Source organism: Vidua chalybeata, chromosome Z, assembly GCF_026979565.1.
Source record: "Vidua chalybeata isolate OUT-0048 chromosome Z, bVidCha1 merged haplotype, whole genome shotgun sequence".
Taxonomy (NCBI): domain Eukaryota; kingdom Metazoa; phylum Chordata; class Aves; order Passeriformes; family Viduidae; genus Vidua; species Vidua chalybeata.
The window spans coordinates 9,369,778-9,389,812 of NC_071570.1; the positions used below are offsets into that span (position 1 = coordinate 9,369,778).

Here is a 20,035-nt window from a genome sequence, read left to right on the forward strand (position 1 = left end):
TATTCCAGGCTGTCTTTCATTTATAATCCAGTGGGTGTTTTCTTTAATCTTTGAAGACTTAGTCACAGTTGTCAAAATAATGAGCTATTCATGGTGTAATTTTTCTCCCCAAGCTTAAGTAATCATTGCCAGAAGAAACAGTTCAGAGGTTTTTTTTCCCATAAGTTTAGACTTTAGTACTCTTAAAACCTGACAGGGCATAAGATTTGTTCAGGATTTTCTGCACTACCTGCTGTAAAGGATCACCTGTGAGGTTTGGGTCAAACAAGAGCACCTGAAGGATGTCTGCCAACCTGCAGTGCTCATGTGGATGTTTAATTTCATGCTCAAATCTTAGCTGGATTAGCGGGCTTAATTATGTCATAGCTTCTGGCAAGCTGGGAGTAGTTTCCTGTGTGTAGCATGGCTACATGTGGTGTCTTGACAGTCAGGCAGTGGCAGTGTGACCAAAGGAGCAGAATGAGCCACTGCTTGGAAACCACCTTGCACCTTAGCCCAGCCACTCTCACACCCACCCCTAAGCCTGTGGGCTTCTCTGCTGGAAACACTGATGGTTACTGGCCCCTTCCCAAGGACCACACTGAGGAGGGATAGACTGTTCTTAGGAGCAGAGTTCCTGAGCTGAGGTGCCAGAGCTTGGAAGTCCTAGCAGCTCATCTGCTTCTTACCATCTCCGTGGAGATCCAGAGGCTGGCTGAGATGTGGCCTGGCCTCCAGCCATCTGCCACCTGTCTTTCAATCCCCACTGACCTCAGATCATAGTTCAGAAACCTGGAGCTATTTGCTGAGACTTGAAAACCTCCATGTTAGGCTGTTTAAAGTAAGCCAGGAAAGTATACAGATCAGCTGATTTGCTGCTAGGCTTTTCAGAGGAGTTTCACACCTACTGTAGCTATTCATTTAGATGCAAGTGCTTTGTTGCAGTGAAAGTGCTTTACAAACTATAGGCTGCTGGAAGCTCTTTCTCAAGAGAGGCAAAGGAGAATTTTCTTTCTCCCTTAAGGTACCTGAAGCTAAAATAGGTTATTACAGTTTGCTCTGGGAGCCTAAGCTGTAAGGAGGCGTACTTGGATCTGAAAACTCCAGTAGCGATAGTGGCTATGTTGGTTGATAGCCTCTTGTGGCAACCAGGAAGTTTCTGTAAATTTTAGCTATTCACTTCAGTACTGAGTAGCTAAAGCCATAGAGATGATCTGGTGTAAGTTGGTTTGTGGAGAGCTTCATTACTGATCAGATGATTTACAGATGATTTACTTGCCTGCTCTAGTTTGTTTTCAACAGAATGAAAGGTGGATTGGGGTTTTTTGCATCAAAAGTGAGTCAATTACATTCTGCTGCTGTTTGTGAAAAGTAGCCAGTTGGTAATAATATGGATGGATGTAATGGATTTTCGTGGGGTAGCTTCAAAAACGATTGTAGGTAGAATCAGACTACCTTGCCCTCTTTCTATAGCCTAAAAGATACTGAAAATACTGTTTTGTAAGCAAAAGTGTGCTTGATGTAGCTGTTTGATGCCTTTTACTACACTGGTAACCACAAAACATGCACTGTTGAAGATCTCTGGAAAAGACCTTGTAGAGGCTCTCCCTTAGAGACAGACCTGCAGTGTTGAGCTGTTTCTTGTAATTTTCTCTAGCCTGTTTGTTTTGAGGCTTCTGTCTTCTGAGTTGTCATAATCTTCTGGGACAAGAATGAAGCCTTCAGAAGTGCAATGGAGATTTTTTTGTCAGGTGCATCATCTTACCACTTGCGTCTTTGGGAATCTCTTTACTATTGACTACAGTGAAATCTGAAACTTCAGACCATCAGTGACTTGCATTTAGAAAACAATGTCCCTTCACATGGCTTAGACTTCTAAAAGTTCTTCGGTGAATTACGCTAAATAGAATCTGATGTAACAGTGTTATGAGTCTGCATATTGGAAGCATGTTACGTAGAAGAGTCTTGGGATAAATGCTTTGTTGTGCCCAGTTGTGATTGCTTCAGAGTGGCCCATCTTGTCCTGTGATTACAGCAAAATAAATACAAGCATGCTGGGTTTCATTGTCAATATCCAGGGCCTCTTTCCTAAGCTTGTGCATAATGCAGTTCCTTAATAATGCAGGAAAGTGTTGGAACTGCTTCATATGAATTTAGTAAAGGTAGTTGTTTGTGAGCCTGAGTGGTGTCTAACCTCTCTCTAGTACATCCCATACCAGCACGTGAGGGGTCCCAGACTCTTACCAATATCAGTAATTGCTACTGCAATGCAAGTGCTGAATAATTTTGTGCTGGATAGGTATGAGCCAGCTTGGGATAGGAGAAACAAATTGAGTTTTAAAAGGCCTGATGTAGCTGCTTTTTATCAGGTCTGCTTAATATTTTTTTGTGTTACGTGCAGTGTCAGGATCTTGGCTCATTGGATGCAAATGCAGCAGTTCTGGTTTTTGTCAGGAATGCTCTGCCCTGGAGATCTGGAAAAGCCAAACTTTTGGAGGAGGATTTATTATAATTTCCATATCAGAACGTGCCCTTCAGGATTATGTAGTACTTATGTCAAAGCCTGTTTCTTACCTCTTTTCAGAAAGGACGTTTTTCTGACGCCTTCGCAGCTCTGGAGTGTGCAGGAGGCTACAAAGGGTGGCAGGTATGTGCATTGAAACCAGAGGTACATCCCCACAGCAATGGGAGGTTGTGTTGGATTCGTGGTGACTTTGTTACAGGTGTCCTTGTTAGCAAAACAAATAAATGTACTTCAGGAATACTGGGGACTTGGTGCATACCAAAAAATGTAAATCAGGATTGGATTATAAGTTTGATTTATTAGATTCTTTTGCTTCAAGACCAAAATACTTAGGAAACATACCAGAAAAGGACTTCTTTGACTCAGGAACATACTCTTGTATTTACCTGTTCTTTAGTTACCACTAAAAGGTCATGTTCAGGGTTCCACCTTCCCTGTGTTACGTGGTTTATGTGTATGAAGGGGTACTGGCCTTGCTTTTGGATATGTTTGACTCTGAAAGTGTTGCTGGACACCTAGGATAGTTTTTTTTAAAGCACACATACCTGTTAATTTAGACATGCAGGTACTTTCATGTGTGCCATTAGTTGCCAAGAGGCATCTTCAAATAACTTCAAATGACTCATTCAGTCCTATGAGCCCAAGAAAAAATGAGAAAGAAACTGAGCAATGTTTTTGATTGTGACAGTATGTTCAACTAGTAGGAAAAGAGAACTCAGGAACTTTCTTGCTTGGTTTTAACTGCAGCACTGTCACTGTCACAATGCAGGTTTAATATCTGGGAGTACTCAATCAGGCAGAAAAGGGTCTTAGAACATGCTGAAGGCAGCTCTCGAATTCTGTATTTGGCATCACTCAGCATCAAAGTTAGCTCTTTACTGTTGCTCTTTGAAGTTGAATCCTATTCCTAGAGATCTGCCCACAATAATCTTAAAAATAAGGATTTTAATCTGTCTTGTCATTATTTTTTTTGCACAATACTTTATCTTCGTGTAATCTTTGCCCACAAAAAAAGAATGTAGTAGTAAAAGAACAGAAATGTGAATTTTAAAAAGTAACAGATCTCTAGCAGTATCCCTCTGAAGATAAATTCTCTTATTCAAGAACAAACATTAGTTTCCTGAGGGCTTCTTGATGACATATTTATCATGCAGAAACAGAAAATACTAATTTCTGGTCTAAAACTGCAAATTTGTTTCCTCAGCTTTTATATTTTAGCACTAGTGCACATCCTCCAGCAGGCTTTGTGGTAGAGATAAAGACCACACCAAATTGTCTTAGAAATCTTCATCTAATTTGTACTCATCTAGCAACTACAAAGTATTTAGGTTACAGTTCGAAATGCAAATAATCCCATGTTCTATATGTATGTTAATTATAAATGGCTACTGTTTGCTAGTTTGAGGCTGTACCTTACCTCAGGAGAAAATGAATCCATATGTATTTTATAATAAAATGATTGTAAATAATGTTTTTCATTAGACTGTATAAAAATGGCACTGTGCTTGAGGTTTTTAAAAGGGTGAGAACTAAAGCAAAGGATATAACCACTCTTGTCTTTACTGGTCTGAAATTCACAAAATGTATAAATAAAACTTAGGTGTCAAAGGTAGTTTGTACACTTCTCATTGTGCAATTTTGATTATTTAAAATACAATTATTGCTAACTTTTCAGTTTTGGAAACAAAATCGAAAAAGAAGAAAACAGGTTTAAGCAAAATCTCATTGTTGGATTTCTCTGGTTTGTTTTTCGAGTATGGATCCTTAGAATCTGTTCTAAAATAGGCATCAATAAATATTAAAACAGACTTGTATACTATTAAAGCTTCAAAAGAAAGTTATTTAGGGAGAATTCGGAATTTATGCCCTCTGACAGTTGAATCCTTTAACTTGCCCTTTTCTGCTGGCGGAAGCAACTCACTCATAAATTCGCTTGTCTCCACATATTGAGCTTCATGTCCCTCCTCATAGTAACTTACAAGTTATTCCTTGCAAGTTCTGCAAATGTTTTTGGATTTTCTGTTGTTTGAGTTGTTTTTTTTTTTTTTTTAATTATCTAAAAATACTGGGGTAGACTGCCTGGCAAACCTGCCATGGTTGTTTTACTCCTGGCAGTGGGAAGGAAGGGTGTCTTACAGTTAGTTGTTCCTTACTGTGAAGTCCTCATTTTGCTGTCCCTGGACAACGAGTGATGTGCAGTGATTTTACAGAGAGGTAGGGAAGCATGTATTTTAAAGGACCTTCCTTTAAGGAAGGTGGTCTTTTGTCTGGCAGCCCCTCCTTGGGGGCTGGCATCACTTGTGGTCATGGAGCTGTTGGGGAAGAAAAGTGGGTGATGGCATGAGTAAGTACAGAGTAAATGAGGGATTGCAAGGAAAGATAAACCCTGTGGAGGAGAATAAAGTGCAATACAAATAGGAAGGAAAATTATGGAGGCTGGGGAATCATGAAGAGAGTGACAGAATTAGGCCAGAATAGCCAGCATGTCTTTGGCTTTCTTCAAGGGAGAGGCTGGATCCTTTGTGATGGTAATGATCATTTATTGGGAATCACAAGAGTCCCAGCTATGATGCTGACTGTTTCTGGTGTGTTAATAAATTCTCCTGGTTTTAACCTTCATACACAAAATAAAACTAGATCCACTTAGCAGTTTATGTAATACTGAGCCAAACTGAGAAGTTGCACAATGCAACTAAGTCTTTATCGGAATTAAAAATATTTCAAAACAAGTGTTGCAAAATTGACAGTTTCCTAGCTTTGAAATTCCAGAATCTGGCTAACTTGTGTGGTATTTGCTCATACGAAATAGATACTTGGATTCAGCCGTACCATGCTGACAGGGGAAGAAGACACTTGCCTCTGGGTTGCATTAATTACTTATAAAAAAAAAACTGGGTACTGGCAAGGGTTGTGGAATTGATATATCAAAGATGAAGTTTTGTTTTTTGTGAACTTCTTTGTGTGTACTTTGCCTCTGTGTCCTGGAGGATGAAGGATTGACAGTCTCCTTCCCATGGTTGGTTTTCCACCTTCTCACACTGCATGACTAGGATTTTGCTTTTTTCCAGAAGGTGGACTAAAGTACTGCTTCTTTGATGCCTAGTGACACAGGTGATGGGAGAGACCACTGATGGTTTCTGATCAGTATATGCCATTGCAATGCCCTGGTTTCAGAACTTGTGCTAGTATTCCTTACTAGCAGTTATGCAGCCTAAAATTTTTCTAACAGCTTTGAATATCTATCCTTCAAGAGAGCAGAAAGCTGTTTTTACCCATTTCTCTTTCCATGCATTACAATTTTATGTGTCAAGGGGAATGTTCACAGCTTTGAGCTTCCAGCTGTGCTGTGCCAAACGGACAGGAGCTGCATTGATTGCTTCTACAGTTGCCCTGGTTTTAGTCCCCATAAATACAAGCATCACAGAAAACTCAATTTGCTCCATTTCATCATTACACATTACATCATGGATGTAAAATTATCATCAGAGTCGCTAAATTATGGATTTGCTGATGATTTACCTCAAAATTTTTAACAGTTTTACAGAAAAGTAGACCCGTGGTCATTTTAATCAGAATTTAATTATGTAACCAAATATTTCAGGTTACTTTCTCCTTTCCTTCAGTGTACTTGTTTCCAAGCAAATGATGGCTTATTTTTTTGGGAATAATGCTCAAAGTATTAGGAGAACTAACTTTTTATAAATTCAGAGTACTCAGATCTAATCAAAGCTAGTGAACACTGATGGAACTGAGTTAATCTGGAAATGAGGCCATTGTCTGGGTTGGTTTTTTTTGGTTTGTTTTTTTTTTTTTTTTTTACTTCTTGTACCCCTTGTGTTATGTAAAAAGTGGTTCATATTAGATTATTAATGACCTCTCAGTGGATGTCTGTGAAGGACTTATTCCAGATAATTTTCAGCACAGGGAAGGGAGGGGCAGGGGAGAGTAACTAAATTGAAGGCTAAATTAAAGGACAAGGTTCTGAGTTTATTTTCATCTCTGTTTAAAGTTATAGAAATGAGAACAGAGTGGATCTTGCACAATTGGGCATGTAATGCTCACAGTAGTAATTTTGTAACATGCAAAATTTTGCCCTAGATCAAGTAATGTCCAACAAGTCTAACTAATGTGAAAAATGACCTTTCTTGCAATCCTGTACAATAGGAATGAAATCACAGATTTCCATTTTGTTTAGCCAAAGCAATTCTCAGTCCACACAGGAAAGCAGGCACTAAAGGATCCAGCCAGATGCTTTGTTTCTTTGAAAAGATAATGTAATTTGTTTCAAGCTTCATTGTCATTTTGCATTTACTGTGGTAGGCAAGCTAGACTAGGAATGTAATTTGACTATAGGAAAACTCAGGATTTTTCTTTACTAGGGCTTAGATTTGCTAATCCTATTTGAAAGTCCAAAAAATTTACAGGACTTCAGAAGTCTCCTCTGGAGTTGTCTCTGCTGTATGGTATTGTACATATGTATGGTATATGTATGGTATTGATAGGTTTAAGGTGTCCTGGCTGTATCTTTAAAAAATAAATTAAAAATAAATAAAAAAAACCTTTAAAAATTAAAAAATAAATTCAGGAGTTAAGGGGGAATTGATTTTTAAATGCAGTCTTTTCAGAAACAAAAGGTAGCATTAAGAAAAGGATTAGCTGTGTTCAAACTGCTTTTTTCCTCTTTACGTTTCTCTTAAAATAAAATAGCTAAACTGCCTGGAACTTAATAATTGATTGTTCCCTTTTTAAACACTTACCTGTAAAGCTGCCTCAGAATATGTCATGCCTTGTAACTCAGATGAGTGGGCACTTTTTAATGTATTGGAGAGCAAAACCTGGAATTGCTTGCGTATGATGATAAACAGGAAGGATGAAAGACACATAAAAAAACCTAACTTAAGTAAGCTTAACTGAAAACATGATTAAAACCCAAAACGATTTATATGTTCTGCTAGTTGTATTTGTGCTTACCAAGTGCTTACCAAGACCAGAAACACCAGAAAAAAATACAGAATTACAGGTTCAGCTTGAGCAAGTTACAGTCTTGTATGGATTTTTTTCTTAGTAGATAAGATACTTATAGAAATAATTGAGATTTCTAAATCTTTTAGTCTTGCCTGTGATCATTTAGTAAAGCAGGTGTAGACACTTAGAATATAGTTGCCCATCTTCTACTTGGCTACCTTACTTAAGATCCACTGGCTGTGCTTATTAAAGATTATTCCTTGCCTTTTCCTGCTTAAACCCTGGTCCTCCCAGAGGAATCTTGCTTGTGCTTAGAGAAGTTCTTGATGCAGCTTTCCCTTAGTCTTTCTATCTCTGTGTTTTACAGGTACTGGCCCCTTCCCTTTCAATGTTACTAATGATTTTGTAACCTTCTGTCATGGGTTGACGCTGGCTGGATGCCAGGCTCCCACAAAAGCTGCTCACTCACTCTCCTGAGCAGCTGGACAGAGGAGAGAACATTTAAGGAAGGGTTTATGGGTAGAGATAAGGACTGGTAGAGATCGCTCATCTAATATCATCATGGGCGAAGCAGGCTCTAATTAGAGGTATGAATTGAAAACATTACTAACACAGAGCAGAATAATGAGAAGTAAAAAAAGCCCTTAAAAACAACTTCCACCCCACACCTTCCTCCTTTCTAAGCTCTACCTCCTTACCCCAGTGGTGAAAGAGGACAGGGAATGGGGATTATGTAAATTCATCAGCCATGGTTTATCCTGCTGCTCAGGGGGAGGAGCCATTCCCCAGCTACACCTTGGGGTTCCTCCTGTTCTCCATGTACTTCTCTGACATGAGTCCCTCTCAAGAGCAACAGCTTTCTGTGACCTGCTGCAATGTGAGTCCCTCCCATGGACACACAGTCCTCCCAAAACTGCTGCAGCGTGGATCACTCTTCCACAGGGTGCAGTCCTTCAAGGAAAGACTGCAGGGGAGCAGAGCCTCTCTCTTCACAGTTCTCTCAGGGGGGTCATAGCTTCCTGTAGCATCCACCTGCTCCAGCCTGGAGCTCCTCCATGGGCTGTGGGTGGATCTCAGCATCTCCATGGACATCCCTGGGCTGCTGGGGCACAGCTGCTTCACCATGGTCTTTACCAAGAGCTGCAGGGGAATCCCAGCTCTGTGACTGGAGCACCTCCTTGTTCACTGACATTGGTGACTGCAGGGCTCTTGATCCTCTCACATGTTCTCTCTCTGCTCTTTTCTGCTCACAGTTAAAACTGTTCCACCAACTGTGTTTTGATTTCTTCTTAAATATGTTATCACAGAGGCATTACCACTATTTGTAATCAGGCCAGCCTTGGCCAATAGCCTGTCTGTCTTTGGAGCTGCCACAGACTGGCTCTACTGGATGTGGTGGAAGCTTCTCGCAGATTCTTCCATGAGCCACCCCTGTAGCCCACCCGCTACCAAAACCAGGCCATGCAAAATCAATACAACTTCACTTGCCCTCCTGCTGCATAACCTTCAGGTATTACAGTTATCTTGTATTGCAGTGTATCTCTTACTAGAGTCACCTCAGTGTCTCAGGCAGTGGTGGCACAGTGAAAATCCAGCATTTTGTGCCATGCTGCAAAGGACAGTGTTTTTTTCATCACCAGCCCAAGTGTACAGGCCTCAAAACCTATTTATAATCTAGTAATGATGAATGCATTCACTGCTTCTGGAGTCTTCACCTAGGAGCGGTTGTAGGAAGACAGGAGGAGTGGAGACTTCTGGAAGATGGTGTAGAAAGCAGTGAACAGTTTTGTTTATTAGGACAGGCCTTTCTGGGTCTGAGAGTAATAGTTGACTTAGACTCACAGTGACTTTCATGGTACTGTCTGTCTAACAGTTTCACTGTTGAAGTGTTTTCGCAGTGCATCAGCTCTTTATTTCTATAGCTGTATTTCTACCTCCTGGACACCACACACCTTGAGCGAGTTAGTCGTGTTACAGAAAACTTCACTAAAAAAGACTTTTCTAAGATCCCAAGTATGGGGAGGTACAGCAGATTTGTGTAACCATTATTACTATTAATGCTGCACGTCTCATGTTCTTAGTGGTTTTTGTTATCTTTGTTTATTATTTGTTAGAGAGATGGGATTTTCCTTGACACACTATTGAAAGAATAGACTAGAATCAAGTTTTGTGCATTAAGCATAATTGACAATTCAAAGTATTTACACTTGGAAATTCTAGATTGAAATGATTGCTTTCAATTATTGTGCATTTGCCATGTAATGTATGTCTTGTTTTTAAGAATAGAATTTTCACCAATTAATATATTTTGTACCCAAATTAAGATATGCAGACAGCTGTAGAAATACTGCAACATCAGTGCTATTTTTTGCAGTATTTGTTTTGCTTTATCTTCTACTTCTTTCTTTCCTCCTCTCTCTGCAGCATCATTTATTTCTCTGGCAAACAGAAGAATGCACTCAGTCACACTTCTCAGCAGCTCTGCAGCCTGGGGAGTGTGTGGGCAGTCTTTGTATGCAGCATCCTGGAAAATGTGCGTTCTCTTGAAGTGATCTGCTGAAAACCACGTACTTGTACAGTTGTTCCAGCCTCCCTTGCTGTGTTGCTCTCAAGAGCTGAAATGCCTGGTGTCTAATACTCTCTGGGGTCTCTATTTCATCTGCCAAAGAAACACTACCTGCTGCAGTTATCCAGTGAACCCCAAAGAGCACGGACACTGAAGATGGCTCTGTGTGCTTTTTGTACAGTTTGGGGTTTCTTACTAGAAGTGGCAGTAGCATTTGGCCCAGTGCCAAGGATCACTTGGGAACACAAAGGTAAGAACAGAAATTTAAGTATTGTAATTTGGGACATTGCCACATCCTCAGGGTTTCTGTGGGATTTGAAACTCACTGAGGCTTTAGGTTCTTTCAGCCAATTTTCTGTGAATTGGTCAGGAGTTGCTACTTTGCTCACCTCATGAAATGCTTAGGACTAGAATATTCAAAAGTCACTCAGGCACTGGGTTAACTGATTTTGGTTCCTTCAAGCAGCTTTGAAAGCATAGCTGTTTTGAAACAGAGGAGGAATTCAAAATTTGGCTTTCTCAGCTGAAGTATATTGCAACTGAAACTTGTTTCAAGAGAAAACCCCAGTAGGTGTATTTCATTTAAAACAAATTATTTGTTTATTAAAATAAGCATTTTATTTTAATAAGCAGTTATTTGCTTATTAAAATAAGCATTTGGCCCTCTTTCAACATTGTTCTATGGTGTCTAGATACGAAAGTCTTTCACAGAACGGTGCTTTTCTTGCATTTGAAATTGCAGCACATATTCATAATCTCCCAATACAGTAATCAGAACTCTGCAAATAAAAGTGCAAAGAGAACAAAGAGAAATAATAGAAATCAGGGAATCCCTAGCTTTTGGTTTAACAATTTAGCCTGGGTCTGAAAAGAACTTCAGAGCAAAGTCTATAGAGTAGTTAATTTGTAAATATATGCATTTTTCCTTTTTTCTGCTCCCCGCCCTCCCCCCCCCTCCCCCCCATGGGCAGTTTTAAGAGTTTTTGTCTTTGGGCCCTTCTCTAACATTAATAAGTAGCAATTGATTACTTACCCAAGTGTACAGTAACTGAACAAACCCAAACAGATACATTGGCTGTATAATGAAGCAATCTTAAATAAAGATGTTAAATTCTGAGTAGACATTCTGTAGGAAAAAATAGATGGAGATTAAGAATGTAGTAGGAATAACCAGATTACAGGATGACTGTAGGAAGTGTTTTTCCTGATTGTTAGTATAGCAGTTAGAGAGTTGCTGACACAGCCTTTCAGAAATGGTGGCCTAGACAAGTTGCTGTTTAATGGTATAGTGAGGTACTGCTGACTCACATCCAAATTAGTCAAAATAAATGGAGTTTATTTTCATTCCCACTATTTCTCTTATCTGTCTGCTAAAGATTGTTGCATTTACATGTTGGAAACCTACTTTGAATAGGAGAGGGAATTCAGTTCAGTGGAGTTGTATGAATCAGTTAATCCATTTTGGGAGAATTTTCTTGCCAAGTAAAATATTTCAAAATTACATGCTTGAGAATCTATTTTATAATTAATGTTTCTGGAGTATTACAGTTGAAAATGTGCAGTTACTAATGATACAATTGGAAGTAATAGTACATTGTTTTAATCTGTATCATAAAAAGCCATGCTTAATTAATCCTGCATCTTCATGTACAAAAGCTTTCAGTCATTTTTACATTATAATTGTACATTCAGAAAAAATACTCTTTTGTATGAATCAGTTTGTGTCAACTTTCTTCAAGCCATTCTCGTCCATTCCACATGCTTCATCATTCCACTGCCTTTTCTAGCATACCTCCCTCTTTTTCTTATTTCTGTTCATCTTAATTTTTTCCCTCATGCTGTTACTTTGTGGGTATGTTGTGTATTTCATCTCTGGTTTTCACAATCAGCTGCAATTATTTGTTAATTCTTCTCTATCTTCTTCTTGTTATTGTCAGTATGCTGAAGAGTTGTCTTAAGGTGGAGGATGTTTTGTAGGATTTGCTCAGGGTAGTTGCAAAGGGATGTGGTGACTGGCCTGATTTTCCGCATTAGATTGGTATATGGAAAGGAAAAGGTGAGGAACAATCTGACAGTGGATGTGGAAAATACTAGTTTAGAAAAAGCAAGTAGAGAAAAAATGAAGGAAGAAGTGAGTTACAGGGACAAGTAAGAGGACCACAAGAGGAAATACTCGAGCATTTGAAATTGAATGAGAAAGTCAGGATAAGTGATTTTGATGTTGGTGGAAGCTGCTCTTTCTGCTGAATCAAGCTTCTAAGGGGTCCCTTGTCTTTTACACGGGTTGTCTGAATTAACCTTTGTTGTTTTCAAGTTTTCCAACAGCTGTTTAGACAACTGAGAAGAAATTGTTCATGAGTTTGTCCCTAAGTGATTGTGTTTCTTCATGAGGTGCTATATTTTTTCCGTTTCAACAGAGGTCCAGCTAATACATTTTAATGAATCAAAAGTATCAAACTATTCAACCTTGCTGTTAAGTGAAGACAAAAATGTTCTATATGTAGGAGCCAGGGAAGTGATCTTTGCCTTAAACGCAGTGAATATTGCTGAGAAGCAGAACGAGGTATGCCTTTTAATACATTACCCTCCATGTAAAAATTGTACTCCGAATTTGACTTAACTTCCTGATATCAGTAGCATTGCATTTTAAACAAATAGGTACCTAAAAGAGAAATTGCTCTGTATGGCCTACTCCAGTATTATTTCTAGAAGATTTTACAGAGTAAAAGAGAGTTAAGAAAGAAGAAGCTGGATATAAACAAGTAATTGGAGATCTCCTTGGGTATTTTCTTCTTGGGAGCAAGGATGGATGAGAGGGACTGTGGGTATCACCTGTAGTGGTAGTTCTTACATGTTTTCTTAATGCCAGGAGTGGGCCATTTTCTGTTCATCTGAGTCAAAATGTAAACTGAAACAGAAGCAAATCTGAGGCTTGCTTGGAGCAGGCTGCAGATGCGCTGCAAAAGAAGGCCCTGTCCTTTCAGTCTCATCTTCTGTTTTGTGTCTAGGTGTGTCTGCACAGCACGTGGTGGTGCAGACAAGTCTGATCAGCTCGCTCAGAGAAGTACTTTGAATATATTTGTGCTGGTTTCTCAAAGTAGATTAGCTCAGGCAGAAGTCTGCTAATGTTATATTGCTTCCAGGTCCTTCCCAGGCTCCTGCATTTCATCCCATCAGCAACACAGGCTGACATGTAGAGGTACAGCATGGACTACCACCCAGGGTGCTTTAGAAGATACTTAAATGATTTTTAATCTGAAGAACATGTTCATGGGTTGTGGTGGGCACTTTCACCAGCATATACATATACAACACTGCTGTAAAGTTGTACTAAGTATAATGCAAATTAGTCGAGTAAATTTTCTTAGGTTCCTTCCCCCCAAGTGTTTTTTATTCAAGTGTTAATGAACTAGAGAAGTACTTCAAATTGAAAAAATACTTAAGCCAGTTACAGTTGCATTTCCCTAATGCATATATTAATGAAAAGTTCATTAGCCATTTGTGGGGAATCATCATTATGAACCCAGAAGATGGCAGTTTAGTTCTGATTAAGGCACATGGATTTGAAAATGTCACCTCCCTGGGAAAAAATGGCTTTGAACCTTTGAATGCTACTTGCAAAGTGTCTTGCATTTCCTCTAGATGGGGTTGCCTTTTCTTGTGTGTATTACTGCAATATTTGCAGACCTTGCATTGAGTTAAAGATCTTTCAGTGTGCTTTTTTGTTACGTTTTTTTACATAGTTACACTGGAAGGTCGCAGAAGATAAAAGGACTAAATGTGCATTTAAGGGCAAATCAGAACAGGTATGTACTTTTATTGAACTTTGAGAAAGATCTTGCACATTTTACTTCAAGAGAAGTGGCATTAAAAGAAGAAAGTCTCCAACTGTTTGAAATTAAAATTTTTTAAAATCACCTATATTTTTTTAATTAACTTGAGTGTTAGAAACTACAGCATGCTTAGTCTTTTTTCTTCTTAGTTCATTATTTTTGTTGTTGAATATTATTTGAATGTTTGAAAATCTGAACACACCCTAATGTGTACTGAATGCTAATGGTTTTCCATTAAGATAATAAACCAGTATTGCTGTCACTGAAGTAATTGATAGCAACTGTTGTGTTTTGTTATTGCAATATTTCCTTCACAGCATTTGATTTTGAGGAGTAAATGATTAATTTTGTGTGCTTTGCTTTAGGGCATAGGGTTTTTTTATTAAGCCAGTGTATTTTTTCGCTAGCTCCGTATATGTGTATTTTGTGTTGCTTGGTGCTTGTGCCTCTTGTGGTGTGACTCAGACAGCTCAGAGGGCGGCCAGACCTCCTGTCAGCTTGGCAGGGTCCCCTGGTGTTTCTGGGAACCACCAACTCCTCATGACTGCTAGGGCACAGGCTGGCCTGTCTTGCCTTTCTTGCCTGTTTACTTGGGGTAGTTGACTGTATGTGGATGTACCTTTCTGTTTGTGTAACACCATTTCATTTAATGATGCAGTAAAGCAAGGATTTGCTGGGAAAGGCTGATGGTCAAGCCTTCAACACAGGTTTGAAAGTAGAAGTCTGCAAGTCCTCTGAATACAAAAAGCAGATCTGTTCTGCACTTGGAGGGATGTGATGCTTGAACGTGCAGCCTGTTTAGTTCGTACTCGTAAAAAAACCCCAAATGCTGCATCCAGGACTGATGACAGCTATCCTGCATTCATGTGGTTCATCAGGATGAGAGTGGGCTGTCTCCCTTTGACTAGCTACTTCTTTTCCTTGACTGACCACTGATGATCATCAGTACATTATTTGAACATGAAGCGTGACAGATGTTTAAGGTGTGTTTCCTCCTTGTCTACCTCTGCAGGATAGGATCAGAGAATACTTTTTTTTTTTAATGGACCAGTTGTGGTTGCTATTAATAATACTGATACACAGCCATGACAAATATGGGATATAAGTTTCTCTTATGTGTGAACAAACATATGTTTAGCAGACATGTGTGTGAATCTCCAAAAGTCCTCTCAAAAAATTTTAGTGGGGTATAATAGACCCCATAAATATGTACTTCGATAAAGCTCTGAATCTATTTTATTTTCTCCTGCTCCCAGTTTAGCAGCTCATACTTACTGCTAGCCATGCATTTTCCTCACTTTATTTCTAATCTTCTACTAGTCCCATTTATGCTGTAGCTAAGGTGTTTTGCACAGTGCAGTAGTTTCAAAAGGGTCAAGGTATTAAGCCACTGCTGCTATTTCTTAAACTTAAATGTGCAGTTCTCTCCCCCACCCATCAGCACTGTACTGTATAATGTCAGCAGAAAGCATTCATACAGGTTTTCAAGAGCCTTAATCTGGCAGAAGACTAGTTTTAGACTCCTCCCCCTGCTTTTTTCTCTCATGCAGTCACAGAAATACCTAATTTGTCTCATAAGAAGGAATAGTAAGGACAGTGCTTAAACTTGCTTAAGAAGTTCCTGGAACAACAGGTAGTGGAGGGATCTAGCAGTATATCAGCAAGAATTGAGAGGTGTTATTAACACTGTTTTTTTCTCTCTCTTTAAGTGGTTGCTTAGAGTTGTTTTACTTCATTATTCTTAATTTTTATTGTATCCTTTATAAAAGATTTTGTTCCAACTCCTTATTCTGTTTCAGAGCTAAAGATATTATGAAGCTTCCTTGGACAGTATCAAAGACTGAAAAGAAAGAAAGAGAGCTATAGGCGACAAAGCTTTGTGGCTAGTTTAAGGGTATTAGAGATTTTGCACTTAACAAACAACCTTGGATGTCATTGTTTCATCTAGCTGTACAAGGGATGACAAAGTCTAAAACTCAGTTCATGTTTAACTAGTTGTTCCCATGGACTTGGAGGTGTGTTTGGAGCTTGTCCTTCCATAAAACAGCTTGGGATGGACCCTGCTGATCATGCTGTCCCGCTAGGACACTGAGGCAGTGCATACTACTGGCTTTAGGAAACCAGCTGTTCGCTGGATTGATTAGAGCTCGTGGAGATTCTAGGGAGATGGTGTCCCAGTGTTGCCCATGTGTCACCTGGGCTTGCTAGTGTAATGTGGCATAAGTAGTGGCAATGGACAATGTTTTTTGTTTATGTTGGAATGTGGAAGCTATGGTTTATTAGTCCTTTCCTCATCCTCTATTACAGACAGAATGTCGTAATTATGTGCGCGTCTTGCAACAGCTGAATGATACTTTCCTCTACGTGTGTGGAACTAATGCATTTCAGCCAACGTGTGATTACCTGGTAAGAAATGTACACGTGTTTTGACCAGCACCAGCTGGAATGTAAAAGCAGCTCAGGCAAACAATGAGTTGCTCTGCTTTCCTAAAACTGTTGGATCTTCACTGCTGGCTTGTAAGGTCAGGAGCACTTGTTGCACTGTCCCATCATAATGGCAGAGTATAATGCTCCTTTTTCAGAGCACTTAATGAATTACTGACTCATCTTGTCTAACTGCAGATCTACTTTTTCTTATCTTTTATGCTTCTTCCAGTATTGTGTGTTAGCATGAAACCACTTACTAAAACTGAAATCACATTGTTTGCAACTACCACTCATTACTGAATCTGCCTGAAATTTCTCAGATTCCTGTCTCTGCTTGTCTCTGCTCCTGGCTGTGCCAAAGATGTGTAGTGCTGAATCCTTCAGACTAAAGTTTCAGCACAAAATTATAACTCTATTTTCTTGCCACTGACTCTTTTATCATTTCCTTACTGCAGCACTCAGCAATTCAAAAATTGAGAAATCTTGTAATTCTTTGTGCCTTTAGCTTCCAGTGCTTTCATTACATAGTATAACTGATCACTTCCCAAATACCGTAGCTACCTTTCAGCTTTCTGATCCTCATTATTTTGGTTTGCAGGGGATTTATAAAGTAGTAGGAAAAGTACTCTGTTGCTTTTTAAAGCATAATTGGATTATGCCCTATCTCACAAATTTACCATCGTCTCAAAAATTGTTTAATCCATCTCAGAAAGCCTTCTTGATTTGAGTCTGCATTTTTTTTCAAGCTAATTGAATAGTTGCTGGTTCTTTCTATGTATTGGTTAATTTCTCTGCCTTTCCTGCTGTCTAGCTTTTTTGGGTGCTCATTCTTGAGGTCTGTCTGGATTTAGCTTTTCATCTTTTGCTCTTTTCTGCTTCCACCATCACAAATTATAGGATCATGTTTTTTCTCTGTTATTTGGGCTTGATAAGATTTTCTGAAAACACATATGCCTTCTATAATTTTACACAGAATGCCTTTGATGCTGGAAGTTGATGATATAGCTCATTATTTAGTGTTTAGTTTTTAGCTAACTTTGCACAAGTTGAGTGGCTGAAAGAAAAAAGTGCTAATAGTTGTTCTGTGGTTTTCAACAGAATTTAATTTCATTTGAACTTGGAGGTAAAAATGAAGATGGTAAGGGCAGATGTCCATATGATCCTGGTCAAAGCTACACATCTGTTATGGTTGGTAAGTTCCGACTTTGCATTCCTCATTCTTACGTTTAAAAATGTTCTGTCTTTTCCACTGTCACCCTCCAGTCTGTCATTATCAAAATTGTGGCTTGCCATCCATATTTTTTCATCTGTATTGTGTATCTGTATAGATGTTAAAATACTTACGTAGTCAGCCTAAGTATGTTTCTTAAAAGGAGAACTTCAAACTCTAGGTTGTTTGGAAGCAATTTATAAAATACCAATTTTCAAACTGTATTTCTTGATGCTAAACTTACTTAGTCTGGACAGTCTAAATGTACTTAGACTGCCCTTATAGTATCAATTACTGTAATTCCAGTAAATATAACAAGCAGTATTGTTCTGAAGACATGCTACAGAATAGGGAAGTGAAATATTTAATGCAAGTGTACTTACTGCCTGGAAACACAACACTGAATCTTAATTTGGGGAAGCCAGAATTTGTGGCTTTTACCTACATGTATCAAGATCATAAAAGAGAAGCTCAACATTACATGAAACAGGAAATGAGAATAAAAAAATAGCCTGCCTGCATTGTGCCTAAATCTGTACAAATAGAGTTTGAATAATGGTGGCATAGAAAGTGAGGAAAATAATTCCAGACTTCTGGTGCATTTAAGTAAATTTGTATGTTTGAAGATAAACTGTAGGTTTTCATGTTAAATGTTAAGATGCCACAAAAACAAGGTTGACTTTTGTCAGTTCTTGTGTTAGAGCAGTAATAATAATAAACCCAAGTGTGGAAGTGTTCGCTTGAGAATGATTGACAGAATTGTAAACATAAAGGACATGTCTAGGGCAATTGGGAAGAAATCTTTGTCTACCTTTTCTTGTGGTAAGTTAAAACTTACATAGACTCACAAAATATTTATGTACTCTTTTTGGTATCCAGTCCATAAGTTCTAATATATTTGGTTTTGTGTTGAAGATGAGGAGCTTTATTCTGGGACTTCCTACAATTTCTTGGGAAGTGAACCTATTATTTCACGGCACTCGCATCAGAGCCGTCTGAGAACAGAGTATGCAGTACCTTGGCTTAATGGTAAGTGAGCATGAGAACTGGCCCAAACAAGTTACTTTTTCTTTTTCAATATCATATGTGCAGAGTTTGAGTGTCTTACCTGGGTAAAGAGCAATTGTCTGATGTCTCAAAGAGATGGATTTGGTTATACTGGCATACACTGTGAGTGTGTGCCCTCATGCATACCACCAAGAGATTTTATTTCGAAATTTCAGGGTTTTTATCAGCACTGATGATGAAAACAGCTTCAGAATGTTTCAACTTGACATTAATGGTTTGTTTCTCATCTGCTTGTGTATCCATGCAATAATACAGCTTAATTATGATATGGTTTGGAATTGAATGGTTTTGGTCTTGAATTGGTTCTTAAATTGAGCTGATCATGGTTCTTGACACTTCAAGTTCCTGAATTTCTAAATTCACTGAATTTTGTGAATTTTCAGGGTTTTGAGGCTTTGTGCCAAAAAGGACCAAAATCATGACCATTGTCCAAAAAGTACAGGATTCTGAGTTCTGTAATAAATGTTGTAATGGCACTGTCATTTTAGTGCTTCAGCTAATAGCTGAAATAGAGGAGAGGCAGGCAAGGGAGGATTACCTCTCCAGGCCCATTAGAAAACCACATTTGAGTGTGGACTGAAGAATGCTGAAGTAATGAGCTGTCAGATCACAGCGATCTTGCACTATCTTAGTGTTCTCACATAGCTTTTGTGGTGTTCTGAGTTTTTTTCTGTTTCTGTTTTTTTTTGTGGCTTGGGTTTTTTAGAAATCCTGTTCATATGATGTACAGCAAACTGTGTAAGTAGGTCAGCGAGTGGAGAGGAGGGTAAATGCAGTGTGGAGTTTGGGTGAAAGACAACTTCTGAGGGTCTTTGAGAGAATCAAGTTTGTAGTCACATATATAATAAAAAATTCTTCTGTTTGTATCTGTAGAGCCCAACTTTGTTTTTGCTGATGTGATAAGAGCAGATCCAAACAGCACAGATGGAGAAGACGACAAGATATACTTCTTTTTTACTGAGGTGTCCGTGGAATATGAATTTGTTGGAAAATTGATGATTCCAAGAATAGCTAGAGTATGCAAGGTGGGAGATAGTTCAGTTTACTTTTACTGTATCTCACAGAATCTTGCATGTGCATGTTAAAAAGCATTCATTATTCTGGACCTACTGCCAGGTAAATGGAGGTGTTTGAGTTTAGTAGACATAAATGAATAAGCTGTTCCATTTAGTTTGTCAGAACTGAGAAGGCCTAATGATTGGTTTGTAAATAAATACATTATTTGGTTTTGCACAGTTGTGAAATTTCAGTACATCATGGGGTTCTGGTCTTCTGGGAGAAAACAGAGCAACCATGACAAAACCCAGCAACAGAAAAAGTGTTGCTTCAGTTTTCATTGTTAATTTTTTCAAACAAGTACAGCTCCCTGTGAAGAAGTGACTTTGGTTGGAGCTTAGCAGGTAGGATGTGTGTCAGGTGACTTATAAGTAGCTGTATGCAAACACAACTGTAGCCATGTCCAC

At 38.8% G+C, this 20,035-nt stretch overlaps 1 protein-coding gene across 10 annotated transcripts in view; it reads left to right on the forward strand.

Moving 5' to 3' along the window:
* Positions 1–20,035, forward strand: part of SEMA4D (semaphorin 4D) — a 111,464-nt gene that overhangs the window by 52,203 nt on the left and 39,226 nt on the right. For 8 of the 10 annotated variants that reach the window (XM_053968789.1, XM_053968790.1, XM_053968792.1 and 5 more), the window contains exons 2-9: positions 2,564–2,626; positions 9,893–10,284; positions 12,452–12,597; positions 13,778–13,840; positions 16,175–16,273; positions 17,393–17,486; positions 18,420–18,533; positions 19,446–19,597. In XM_053968789.1, the coding sequence (XP_053824764.1) occupies positions 10,191–10,284; positions 12,452–12,597; positions 13,778–13,840; positions 16,175–16,273; positions 17,393–17,486; positions 18,420–18,533; positions 19,446–19,597 (762 nt within the window). In that variant the 5' untranslated portion in view covers positions 2,564–2,626; positions 9,893–10,190. The remainder of the gene's footprint in view (positions 1–2,563; positions 2,627–9,892; positions 10,285–12,451; positions 12,598–13,777; positions 13,841–16,174; positions 16,274–17,392; positions 17,487–18,419; positions 18,534–19,445; positions 19,598–20,035) is intronic. The other 2 variants (XM_053968788.1, XM_053968787.1) reach the window with 1 other exon arrangement.